General features: G+C 35.4%; 1 protein-coding gene across 3 annotated transcripts; it reads left to right on the forward strand.

Moving 5' to 3' along the window:
- The first annotated feature begins 1507 nt into the window (after positions 1-1507).
- On the forward strand, positions 1508-13544 carry LOC128165172 (ATPase family AAA domain-containing protein 2-like). Of its 3 annotated transcripts, none has more exons than XM_052829420.1 (24): positions 1508-1541; positions 1636-1768; positions 3636-3736; positions 4060-4103; positions 4189-4427; positions 4594-4693; positions 4889-5071; positions 5287-5401; positions 5581-5809; positions 5930-6071; positions 6166-6314; positions 6475-6723; positions 6807-6897; positions 7070-7384; positions 7935-8049; positions 8138-8324; positions 8737-8922; positions 9053-9188; positions 9836-10029; positions 10216-10375; positions 10575-10697; positions 10787-11587; positions 11703-11899; positions 11993-13544. In XM_052829420.1, the coding sequence occupies exons 2-24, from the start codon at positions 1688-1690 to the stop codon at positions 12065-12067; spliced, it is 4212 nt and encodes a 1403-aa protein (XP_052685380.1). In that variant the 5' UTR covers positions 1508-1541; positions 1636-1687; the 3' UTR covers positions 12068-13544. The 3 variants fall into 3 exon arrangements, with proteins under 3 accessions (XP_052685380.1, XP_052685378.1, XP_052685379.1); XM_052829418.1 differs by having other exon boundaries at positions 1509-1541; positions 1636-1777; XM_052829419.1 differs by having other exon boundaries at positions 1510-1541; positions 1636-1777; positions 4189-4421.
- The last annotated feature ends 270 nt before the right edge of the window (positions 13545-13814 follow it).

A 13814-nucleotide genomic window follows, 5' to 3' on the forward strand; every position in this document is an offset into this window, starting at 1 on the left:
TGTATATAATAATCATTAATATGCAGTTTTCACACAATTTAAATCGTGTCCAAATGTTTCTAATGACATTACCACATCGATTACACTATGCGCGCGGGGGGGGGGGGGGGGGGGGGGCTCCCGAAACATAGACCCATTTCAAAGGGAGCACCTTAGTTTTTTTCTTCAGGTTGTTAAGTTTTTACTAAGAGATATCTGTTAATCTAAAGTTTAACGGTTTCAGTGAAAAACATTGAAATTTATATATTTAATATATACAAAGTCGAAACCTTAAAGTGTTTTATATGCAACCCAAAACAGTTTTCTTTTTTTCTTTTAAAAATATCACCGTGACATTCATTATAATGTTTTATTTTTTTTTTTTTTTTTATTTTTTTTTTTTTATGTATTTATTAAACACAGTACATTTTGAATCGAGATAATACCTCCGCAGAGGCTCTCTATATATACATCACCTGGGGTGCCAGGGGACCCCTGGATCAGTAATGCTAATCAGCGATATAAATGAATCAGTATTTATAATTGTATTTTTTAAGCGTAAATAGACTTAGATATGAAATAACAATTGATATAATATTCGTATCAATATTGTATATACATTTGTAGAGCATTTATATAGTATTGTATCATTATAATGTTAAAAAATGGGCTGAAATAACTTTATTGATTTAAGACCTAAATACCCACGGAGACTTACAATATAGGTGTATATTAGCACACAGACTGTATATTTTCCTAGAGAGCCATAAAGAGAATATAGTTTTCCCTCGACCCCCTCCCCCTTATTAAATTTTATTTTATGATCAAAAATTTTATTTTGTGGAAACATAAAATGCGTGGTCATAATTTTTTTATTTTTCCGGCCGTTTTTTCATTCGTGCTCACAAATTGGTAAAAAAAAAAAATACCCGGCTCTCCAGCATTTAAAAAAGTATGTCATGTCCTATAAATATTGACTGTATGCTAACATGGTGATCTCAATAAACCATTGACATTGAATTGAATATTAAGCCTATATGCAGCCACCATGATAAATGTAAGAGGAAGAACCGATTTTCAAATTTAAAAAGAACAGATAATATCGGAACAATTCTTTTATTAAATATCTAATTTGCATAATAAATGATCATTGAAGTTCAATGTGCCGCGGCGAGCTGCATGATTAACATGCGCTTAAAAACATAGACATATATCGGATATGTCAGTCTATGTTAAACATATGTTAAAAAATTAATTTTATATAGGCTTTGAACAGGGGTTGAATATATTTAAAATTAACACATCTGATAGATGTGATTAAGAAAGGTATGGGGATTGTTTTTAAAAAATAGTTAAAGTATTATTATTCATATTTCACTCGTTTTGTTTGACAGTAAAAGGATAAACATGATAAAGGGAAGCGATCAGCTGATTTATCGTTTATCATAACAATAACAGATTTGGCGCCTTTTCGCGTCGACGAAAAATTTCAGCATTATATCCTTCCGCATTGTTGTTATTCACAAAAGTATTTGTGAGCGATGTCAAATGCTTCTTAAAAGGTAATGTAACCGTATCATGAGGATTACTACAATTTAAAATCCAAAAATATTGTAATAGTATAAACAAAAACCTGCACTATATCTTGCGTTGTAGGTGATACAACGGTGAAAGGGTTCCATGAAAGTAGGAAAGCAGCCGAAAAGAAATGGTGAATACAAGACATAGATCGGAAAATAGCCAAGAAGAATCTATTTTACCATCCGAAAGTTTTAGAAAAAAGGAACATGTTAGTTACGTAAGATTCGTTTTGAATTCAAAGTGAAACTACATAATCATTCGTCTAGAACAAAGGGTTTTCATGTATTTCGAATTTCCTCGTGAAGTGTAAAAATTCCCTCGCAAATTTTCATGTACAGTATATCTCCAACTGAAATGTGAATGAATAATATATAAAGCAAATCATGAAGTTTATGTAGGCGCATCCTCAAAATTTCAGCAGAATCATTTTAGTAATCAATGGTTCATATGCAACTTAAACAACGTTAAAGCTTCTTTTTCTTAAGATCAGCGAAACATCTGCGGTCTGTGCTTTCGTTTTCAACATTTTTTGTCTCTTTTCTTTTTGCATACCAGTTTAATCAGATACAGAGTAACATTACAAGATTTCCCCTTTGACATGTCCACTCATTTTACTCTTTGAAATTGATAATATTAGCAAAAACAAATTTCAGAAGGAAATTTTTTTATAAAATCTTTTGTTCACTAAAAGTCTTTGGAGACACACTGCATATAGTTAATTATAATACATAAAGTTTGAACACAAATTATGTATTTTTGAATAAAAAAATATATAATGTAAACAGGAGTTTGGGATAGATTTTGATATATATATTTGCATTGCTATGATTACAGCATGTGTTTAGGTTTAAAATTAGATACATGTAGGTACAGATAGTACAGTCGTTTGACCAGTTCAGAATAGGGTTCAGATTTGGCAGTGTTAAAAATTTTCCTGCGTGTTTTTTTTCAGATCTGATATATTGGCCATATATTCACCATATCCCTGCTGATATTAATGCAATATTGCTGCATTTAATTTTTGTAATATAAAATTTCATTGTAATTAATACACGTGAAGCCATTTCGCCAGTTGCGAATAAGTTGACGATGAGTTCCGAATAGCATACATATTGAATGTAGATAAAAAAGTTTCGGCCCTAAAACCATTTATTGAACCAGTTGAATAACAAATTAAATGCAAATATCTCAGTTATTTGTATTTTCTTAACAATATAGTTTGATTTGCACTGAAATGACAGACAAAATCCCCTAACAATAATTTAGCCTGGTTTCTAACATCTTGTCGCAATACAGTCGCAGCACCTCCACTTATCATTATTGTGGTACAATATGATTTATTTAAGACTGAGAAAGACATTTAATGAATTCCAGAGGTATTTGTTTTAATCCACCCCTCCATTTAGTTCAGACGGAAACAAATTAGTTATTCGGAACTCGTAAAATGACGACTCGATCAGGGTTGTCTCTAAAAGTTGAAGTAGAAGGGAGAAATAAAAAAGTAGAAGGGGATCTGAAGGTCTAGCTTATAGCTAGATTGTGTTTGAAATGCAATAATAGCCGGGTAATTACGTCACTTTAGGCGGGGGAATTCCCCGCCTCCCGGGTCTTAGAGACAACCCTGCTCGATAAAATTCTGCATCCACTTGCGTATGTATTTTATTTTTTATCCTGTATGCTTTTTGGTATGTTAGAATATATATTAAACCTAAGTTTGGTAAAAGAAATTTTGTTACCAGTAAAATTTCAGGCACCAACAGACGATTTTATGCACATATTAGCGTTGCAATGACCTGGATTTATTACAAACTGAAAGTAGGTTGACTAATCTAAGACTGATATCAAATACACATATGACCGCAAAAAATGAAACATCTGCAGAATTTAAACAAGCATTAACACGTGTTTATATTAAAGGTATTGATTTTTTTCTCCATTTTTTATTTCATTAATTTTTTGCTATATAACTTCTGAACTATTCGGAACTGGTCAAAATTCGGAACTGGTCAAACGACTGTACATACTTTGATACACTAAATCAACAAAGCAATGTATAGTATATTGTTGTTTTTTAGTGCGAAGAAAGCGATGAAAGCAGTGGTGTTGTAAACTTCTCACCAAGAAGACACAGAAAATCTTCAAACACCAAAAATACCAGAGCAAGCAACCGGCGCAGGTACAATAATACTCTAGAAACAAACTGTAATATCAGTCTGTGCATACTCCAAAAATGGAGTAAACTCTGAAAATATAATAATTGACACTGTCACGTATTGCAATTTTCTCAACTTTCGTTTTGGAGGTAATGTAAATAATGTGATGTTTTGATTAACTGCATTCGCCAAACTCCTTTTTCGGAGTATTTTTGAGAAATCGCTTCCATTTACTTCGTTTTCGGAGTCTGCCCAGACTGGTTATTGATGATGTTTTGCATTATATTTATTAACTCAATTTGACTGGCTCTGTTTAGTTTCATTACTTTTATTTTTGTGATTGTAGATTTGTGATAGATGATGACCCCACAGATGAAGAAAGTGACTTGGGTAAGCCAGGACTCCTGTTTACTGTTTGGTTATTGTTAACAGTCTTTAATGAGGTCTACTCATTGTCTTGGTTTTTATGTTTAAGAATCCCATCAGCAGCCATCCTCAAAGTCTATACCTCCTGGTCGATCAAGTCGGCCAATCATGGAAGACAAAGAGGAGGCAGTGGTACGCCGCAGCAGTAGACAAAGGAAGCTACTTTATGGAACCTTTGACCCCAAGATCCTAGATAGGGCTTTGTATGTGGATAAACAAAGCTATGAACACGATGAGGAGAATCCAAGGAAGAAGAGAAGAGTGGAGGAAGTTAATGATAGTGTACATGTATTTATAATTTTTAAGAAATAATGAATTTTAATCAGAAGCATGATAAATTCGGTCTGAAAGTAGGTATACATGTGTAGAATTACTATTAGCAACAAATGACAAAGGATTCTAATGTATCAAGTAGCTTATTCAGGTTATTTCATAAGTTTGCATTTTTCAATAGATTGATATGGAGGAGAGCATGTACAGCAGAGTTAAGAGAGTGAGGAAACCTGTGAAGAGAGACATGTATGGTATGCCTGTTCACGAGTCTTCTGAGAGTGGTAAGTATTATCAAGACTGAACACTACATGTGTTTTATTTTTATTTGTGGAATTGTGTAAGAAATCAATTTTACTGTTGGTGTTGTTGATTAAAACTTGCATAATTATACTTTTACATTGAACCCATGTGTTACACATGTATAGATCTTTTAACTAGTGAAGATTTATTTCCTGAAGTTTTCCTATATTTTACAGAATCCAGTGATGAGGAAAATGATGAAGATAATAATGAAGAAGATGAGGGAAACAATGAGGAAGAAGAGGAGGAGGAGGAAGAAGAAGAGGAAGATGAAGACAAAAAGTCTGACAAATCACAAAGACGCTCTTATTACCTCAGGGAACACAAGCCCAGAACTCAACTGTTTGAAGTACCAATAGGTAACCAATATGGAACAAGGATTCAGTCTCTGATAATAATAGGCTTTAATTGGTGTGATCTTAGTCTTTTGATCTCAACAGTGGATGATAATAAAATGTGATGATAAGTTTAGAATAATTATTTGAAAAGGAAATCTTTTACAGTTTAACCATCTGCATAAGAGTAAAATATGTTTTTCATGAATATAAACTAAAATTATTCTGTTGCTCTGTAGAAGAGAGAAGACGAAGAAAACCCACAATTTTTGCTGAAACACCAGATTCACCTGTTAGACGAAAGAAACACTCCCCAGTATACCGTTCACCAGCACACAGGCGGGTCAATCTCAGGTGAGACCTTTGTAAACCAAATATATGTAAACATTGTCAGTTATTTACTTGAGCTGGAGCATTTTGCTTGGAAAGTTTGTGTTGTGGATTTATAAGTAATATTTTTTTGGATGTCTTAGATTGTAAGATATTGATTAGAATATGACATTGACATGTTATGACTTATTGATTGTCTTCAGGAGAAAAAGAAGAGCTTTCCATGGTAGCTCTAGCACCTCCTCCTCAGCATCTGGTTCCAGCAGTGATGAGGAGCATTTCCAGAGAAGGAAAGCCAAGAGTATGGCAAGGGCTCGTAACCAACTGCTGCCCATGAACCTAGCAGATAAGGACATTGTAGGAACAATGAAAGACAGGCAGAGAATTGGAGCCAGTCTGGCAGATGTTGATCCAATGACCATTGACAAATCTGTGAGTTCTCATAGGTTTAAGATAATACAACTTCTTCATTCATATTACCCGAGTCTTGTCCATTTTTGAGATTTGAGATGAAATTTGGTGTTATTTGAATTAGTGATAAATTCTCTTTAGGTGACATTTGAGAGTGTAGGAGGTCTGGATAACCACATTAGAGCTTTAAAAGAAATGGTGGTTTTCCCACTCCTCTACTCAGAAGTCTTTGAGAGATTCAAGATAACTCCTCCCAGAGGATGCTTGTTTTATGGACCACCAGGTTAGTCCAAGACTTACATACTGTAACTTGTTTTAAAAAGAAGACTTAAGGAAAAATTTGAGAAGGAAATATGGGATGCTACTTGTATATTTAGGCACTGGGAAAACTCTGGTAGCAAGAGCTTTGGCCAATGAGTGTAGCAAGGGAGATAAGCGAGTGGCCTTCTTCATGAGGAAAGGTGCTGACTGCTTGAGTAAATGGGTCGGAGAATCAGAGAGGCAACTTCGACTTTTGTTTGATCAAGTAAGTAACTCATGTTTTTTCTACAGAATGATATAAAGAGTTTATATTCCACACAAGCAAAGTATTTTTTATAGCTGAAATGCTTAAAATTTGATGTTTGATAAATAATTTACTATAAATCAATTTCTGGTAAATGATTTATTCACACACTGTTTTACAGGCCTATCAGATGCGACCCTCCATCATTTTCTTTGATGAAATTGATGGCCTGGCACCAGTGAGATCGAGCAGACAGGACCAGATCCATAGTTCTATTGTGTCCACTCTGCTGGCTTTAATGGATGGGCTCGACAACAGAGGAGAAATTATCGTCATAGGCGCCACCAACAGGATAGACTCCATTGATCCCGCTCTCAGGAGACCTGGACGATTTGACAGAGAATTCATGTTTTCATTGCCGTCTAAAAATGTATGGTACAACGAAATATTGATGGAATGAGAAGATTCATTCCAAATATCAGTAATGTTTGATTTTCTGATTTTATTTTTAAGGCAAGACGACAGATTCTATCCATACATACCAAGGACTGGAACCCTAAACTACTACCTCAGTTTATTAATAGTGTGGCTGATCTCTGTGTTGGTATGACCTTCCTTAAAAATATATCCACAGAACTGTTTTATATTGATCAAGCTTGTAAAATTGTAGAAAACTGCTGTTAATTATTTGAACATAACACTAGTAATGTGTTCAAGAGAAACACAAATAGCAACATCTATGGTCTGACTTGACTTCTACATCATCACTATTATAGGTTACTGTGGAGCTGACCTGAAGGCGCTGTGTACAGAGGCAGCACTACTGGCCCTGAGGAGACGGTACCCCCAGATCTACCAGTCTTCCGAGAAGCTCCAGATAGACGTGGCCAGTATCAGTATCAACGCCCAGGACTTCCAACTCGCCATGCATTCCATCATCCCAGCCTCTCAGCGGTGTGTGGCATCCCCAGGAAAAGCCCTGGGCTGCCACATCAGACCATTGCTACAAAACCTGCTGTCCATTGCATTAGATGCCTTAAATAAAGTATTTCCTGTTGGCAGTGCTCAAGCAACATCTCAGGACTCTAAAAGTAAGCTCAGTGATAAATCAAAAATGTCTTTGATTATTGTACAAAGGAAAAGGATTCTTTTCACAGCAATTGAGAAGGTCCATCATTTTAAAAAGCACAGTCCTGCTGGTAAATGAATAAAGTAAAACAGGGACAATGTGATATTGCTTGATCGATATGAATTGATGAGACAGATTATTACTGTTGTGTATAGATCAGGGATTGGTGATGAGATTATTACTGTTGTGTATAGATCAGGGATTGGTGATGAGATTATTACTGTTGTGTATAGATCAGGGATTAGGTGATGAGATTATTACTGTTGTGTATAGATCAGGGATAAGATGATGAGATTATTACTGTTGTGTATAGATCAGGGATTGGTGATGAAATTTTTACTGTTGTGTATAGATCAGGGATTAGATGATGAGATTATTACTGTTGTGTATAGATCAGGGATTAGATGATGAGATTATTACTGTTGTGTATAGATCAGGGATTAGGTGATGAGATTATTACTGTTGTGTTTAGATCAGGGATTAGATGATGAGATTATTACTGTTTTGTTTAGATCAGGGATTAGGTGATGAGTGGAGTGAAGAGGAGGACCAAGAAGCCTTGACTATATATGAAGGCAAGAGAAGAAACCGCATCAGTGGTGAAGAGATGATGTCCAGTCTTATTAGGTACTGCAATGTTTACCAAACCAGTGAGTTCGTGTACGTGAAATAGATATGTATGGGAGAATGACAATGGTTTTCTTGCATTTTACAGACACTCGAGCAAAAAACCCTGTTTGTACAGACCTCGTTTGATTCTGGAGGGAGGAGCAGGCAGAGGACAGACCACTCACCTGGGGCCGGCACTGCTACATCACCTGGAACACCTGTCTGTCCACCTGCTGGATCTGTCCACCATGTTCTGTGTGGCCACAAGGACCCCTGAAGAGGCTTGTGCTCATGTAAAGTTCTTTTATTTTATTTTTGCCATGATAAAAGTGAGAACATATGCAAGCAGGAAGATTTTCTGGTTAAAGATCAGTGAGAACTGAGAACTTCTCCTAGTATTGTTATGTTGAGTGCATCTCTGTTAACAGAAATTCTATAAAGTTATGAGAGAACTTGTCCTTAGTAGTATTGTCTTTGTAAGTATCTTTTGTACAGATATTACGTGAAGCAACTAGAACATCTATTAGTACTGTGTTTATTTTATGATAAGTGTAACTTTTCTACAGGTATTCATTAAATTTAAAGAACCTTCAAGAGTGTCATTTTTATAATAAGTGAATCCTGTTTAATGATATTAATTGAGATAGTGAAAACTTTAGAATCCCTATTGTCTATATACATGTAATAAGTGTGTCTTGTTAACAGATATTCCGCGAAGCGATGAGAACTTCCCCTAGTATTGTGTACATGCCACGAATTAACCAGTGGTGGGATGTCTTGTCTGAATCCATGAAAACAACCTTACTGACTACAATCCAAAACCTTGACCCCGCCTCTCCTATCTTACTCCTGGCGACCAGTGAAGAGCCCCTCACACAGATAGATGCCATGGTAAGCGCATTTCTCTTGCTATTACATGTATGTATTTCAAAAACATTTCATTGATTGCCTTGAAATTACATTAAATTCCCAGAACTATTCTACATGTATTTGTTGGTTTAACTACATCTTTGTATATTAGGTTCAGAGTGTGTTTGGACAGCATGCAGGGGAGGTAATTCACATAAGTAATCCCACAAAGGAAGAAAGGAGAGAATACTTTCAGGATCTATTGCTGAATCAGACAGTAAAAGTCAAGATTGTGAAGAAGAACCGAGGTAAAGATTAATATTTTAAAGTCAGAAGGAAAAAAAATAATGTACATTCATAAATATTATTAATCAATTGGATTTTTAAGAGAAAAATTATATATTTGAAAGAAATAATTTAAACAAGCACTGTAGAAATAATAACTAATGACTAGTGTAAAGCAATGGAACAATCTGAGTAATTTGGTTAAAATGGAAGTTCTATAACAAATGAGTGAGAAAAGGTTTTTTGTCTAGGTGGAAAAAGGAAAAAGAAGGGTGAGATGTTGGTTGTTAACATTGAAAATTTACTTGTTCTCATTGAATATCAGTTTATAACCCATGGATTATACAGTATTTACTGGCATCATCTATAATGGATAGCCAGAAGTATTTTAAAACTTTTGTCATGCATCATTATTTTATTTCCATTATTGAAATAAAAACTTTTGCACTTGAATTACATGTATAACAAGAAATAAGGGTGAAAAAGTATGCTTATTTAAATAATATCTCTTGTAATCTTAATCTACATCTATTTGATAGTCAGGGTTAATTTCATTGACATTGTTGAAAATGAGAAAATTTCCAGCATTTCCCATACAATTTTACAATCCTCTACTGTTTTATTCAATGTGGTGTACAGGTATTATGAAGTCCTGTATCTTTTGTTTCAGTTCGTGATTTAGAGGTTTTGCCTAAAGCACCTCCCCCTCCCCCTAGAACACTGACAGACAAAGAGTTGAAGACTCTGAAGGACAAGGAGGAGAGTACCCTCAGGGAGCTCCGGATCTTCCTCCGGGAAGTGGTCAACAAAGTGGTCAAGGACAGGAAGTTCTACATATTTGCTCGCCCTGTGGATGTAGAGGAGGTAACAATTTGTCTGGCCATACACGTGTATGTGGTTTTCAATATTCTTTAACAGCAGTTAGAATGAGTAGTTTGATGAAATTGTGTGCTTTATTGTATAAACCAGAGACAATGACATCAGCTGTGAAGTCATAGGAGTTTTAGATATGTATTGCAGTGATGTAGATTTAATGTTCTATACATACAGGTGCCTGACTACTATGATGTGATCTCCAAGCCCATGGATCTGTCCACTATGATGTCTAAGATAGACATGCATCAGTACCAGACAGGCAAAGAGTTCCTGGAGGACGTGGACCTGATCTGTAGTAATGCCCTCGAGTACAACCCAAACAAGGACACAACCAGTGAGCACACTTGCTTTTTTTCTCTGTATACATGTATAGGCTCCCCATCTGTACACACATCAGTTTACATGTAGAACAAACTGTGACATTTTACTAATGATCTTGTATGCGAAAGTTTTCTGTTTAGGAATTGTGTTGTTTAAAGAAGTACATGTACATAAAGTATACTGTCGAATATCAATGTTATAAATTAATTCAGGTCGGGCCATTCGTCACAGAGCCTGTGCATTAAGAGATACGTTCCATGCCATAATAGACACAGAACTGGATCCAGAGTTTGAGAAACAATGTGAAGAGATTGCCAAATCAAGGAAGAACAGAGGTACTGTAGAAAAGTGCACCAACTGATTCAACATTCTCATGTTTAATTTCTGCGTTCATTAACATGGAGTTTTCATATTTAAATTTCAGGTGAAACCCAGAACGGCAATGTTCCAGCGTTTTACATCACTAAATCCATGATGACCAATCAGGAGAGATTCAGCCGTCGTGTCAGAGGGCTAGATATAGAGCCCCATCCGGAGCTTGAAAACGTTGAGAAACAGTGGAGTGAGAGAAGACGATCACCTGTCAAAAACAAGGAGGAGGAGGGAACAGAAGGCCAAGGGGGCAGTATGGGAACCTCTAATGAGGAAGCTCTAGAGATCAAGAACACAACCTCCCCAAGGGTGACAACCCGGGCTCTGTTTACCAAGAAGTCATTCACTGTGTCCTCTAAAAAACCAAAGAAGAAGGAAGTGTGGAGTTATACAAAGAGAAAAAGGTTTAGAAAATTTGGACGATACTCCCTTCCCTCTGTCAAATCACAGCTGAACAAAAGATTTTTAGTGAGGAAAAGTGCAGAGAAAGACTCTGAATCGTCCCAATCGAAGCCACTGCAAGTGGATGTTGCAGAACCAGAGGAAAATAAGAGTAGTTCTAAATCGCCCCCTATTCTTGCTCAAATGTCTCCTAGTCGCCCTGTAAAAGTTCTCTCTCCTCGAAGACTGAGTGATGTATCAGACAAAAAGAATACCAGTGAGAAAGTCTCAGACTTGCCAATCAAAACGGCCAACCAACAAACCACTGCTATGGAAGTAGACAGTGGAATAAGTAGCTCAGTTGATAGCAATGGAGACTCTTTGGACAGTGTTGAGCAAGCTAAACAGCTGGAAAAGCAGAAAGTACATGTATTAGCAATGGAAGAGGAGGAAGAAAATTCAACTGTGAAAGGTATGGTAGTAAAATCATGCTGCCTGTCCGAAACTAAATGCTATATAAGAAAAAAAAGTTATCCTTTTGATATACATGTACCTGATAATTTAACTGTTATTTTGTGTGTTTGCAGAGCCTCCAGTGCTGGTCCCTGAATCAGAACCAGTGACGGGGGTGGTGGTCAGTAGGGAGGGGCTGGAACAGCTGTTAGAGAGGGTGGTGACCCATACAGAGGGCCTCAATGTGGAGAGGCTACAGAAACTGTACAGTGTGTTCAGTCAGTGCATTGTACGACACAGGAACAGTTACAGTAAAGTGGACCTCATACAGGTCAGTGTTACCAATGTCTATAGGACCTCTCACTGTTTAAAAAGATGTAGCATTTAATTCATTCATTCTTATTGTTGACTGTTTATTTTTCAGGAGCTGCAAACTATAACAGAAAAAAGTTGTACAGTCCTGACAAGGAGCAGATCTGATGAAACGGTGCATCCTTGAATGAACATACATACAATGAAATGATATTTAAAGGTCTGAAATATGGTATTTATTTTAAGCACCATTCTAGGAATGAGTGCTATTTGTATGTTTTGTGCTATCCTGGGCCAGTCTTCTGTTGAGCAAATGAAATTGTTTGTGTACGAAGAACTACCGGTATGTCTGTTAATCCAAGCAGCTACTTCACAATGTACAACATACAATGCGTGTGTCATTGTTAATTCAGATTACTTACCGCCCGGTACATTAAATATAAAACAGTAACACTTTAAAGAAAGAAGTTTGACAATAACAATAGTATTTGGTCTGCAATGGCTTAAATGTACATGTACAATATTTTAAATAATTTGATTAGAATATGTTCTATCATGCATGAAATATTTTTAAAAAAAGCAGATTTGATTTGTTGAAAGTTTTGTATGGTGTAACTGTTAAATTGCTTGTTCTACTTTTGTTTGGATATGAGCATGTTCATGTAAATGTATATATTTTTGTACTGTATATACTATATTATTTAATGTATTTATTATTGATTTTAACATGATACTGACACTTACATGTGTATTGCTGAATTATACAAATATTCAGATGCAAAGTCCACTGTTCAGTTCAGAGTCATTTCCAATTGATTTTACTGTGATCAGTTATACACATTTTTTTCATTTTTTTTTTCATCAATTTTACATTTTACACTTTTGTCAATTTATCTGTGTTAAAAAACTGTTGTTTTGAAATTGAAAGATCATGTTATTTTACTCAATATTTCCGACATGACTGTGTTAAGGATGATTTTGCAGTGGTAGGATTTTGATCAAATGAAGATCACAAATTGCAATGTTACAATGCAACCCAAGTTTAGTTGACTGATTTTGGTTAATAGAGCAAGGTTAGACCTTATTGTGTACTGTTGTACATATTTGTTTGGTGAGTTTGTATAAATCTTGTCTCTATGTTACACGTTTTACCAGTACATGTATAAATGTCTTGTTCTTTTCAGTCTATTACTGTAGATTCCTTATTTTATGTGAGTTATTAATTCCTTGATTTAACCGTTTTGCATCAAATTGTGAGAATATAAAATCCAGAACGCCTAATTTATATCATAGTTTCATTTACTTTACATCTGTAAAAAAGAATGGTCACGTTTAATTAGGAATCTACTGTAAAGATTTATTGTCAGAGGTGTAATTCTGCATGAAAGATCTCCATTGTAAAATCTGTACCCAAGTTTTTCTTGTGTGTATTTAGATTGTGATTCATTAGAAACCATCAGTGGTGAGATTGTACCATCTTGTGGTCGCCTGAACTGTTAACTTCATCATCAGTATATCAGTACATCACTGCAATCAGGGACTTGCCAATCAAAGCAAACACGCTGGTTCCGCACAAGGCCATGCCACTGTGTGGTAAAGTCTCAGGAACTCTGCTCAACGGTCTTATTTAATATTGTACTTACACCAATAAATTATTAACTATTTACAGCTTGTCAATTGGTTGTTTTTCATCAGGTTTCATGTTAAAATATCTTAAATCAAATGATTTTAACTACAGTCAAGATTGTATGTAATAATCTTAGGTGATCTCATAAACAGGATTTATGATTTGCAGCTTTCCATAACAAAATGGACTTTGAAACTTTTGATGAAGCAAACATTGTGCAACACTGATTGACAATATGTATCAACTGGTGGGTAGGTTGAATTCGTTTGTCATGTAGATTGAATCAATTGTTGATTTCCATTGTTGA

The sequence above is a fragment of the Crassostrea angulata genome, chromosome 10 (assembly GCF_025612915.1).
Source record: "Crassostrea angulata isolate pt1a10 chromosome 10, ASM2561291v2, whole genome shotgun sequence".
Lineage (NCBI taxonomy): Eukaryota > Metazoa > Mollusca > Bivalvia > Ostreida > Ostreidae > Magallana > Magallana angulata.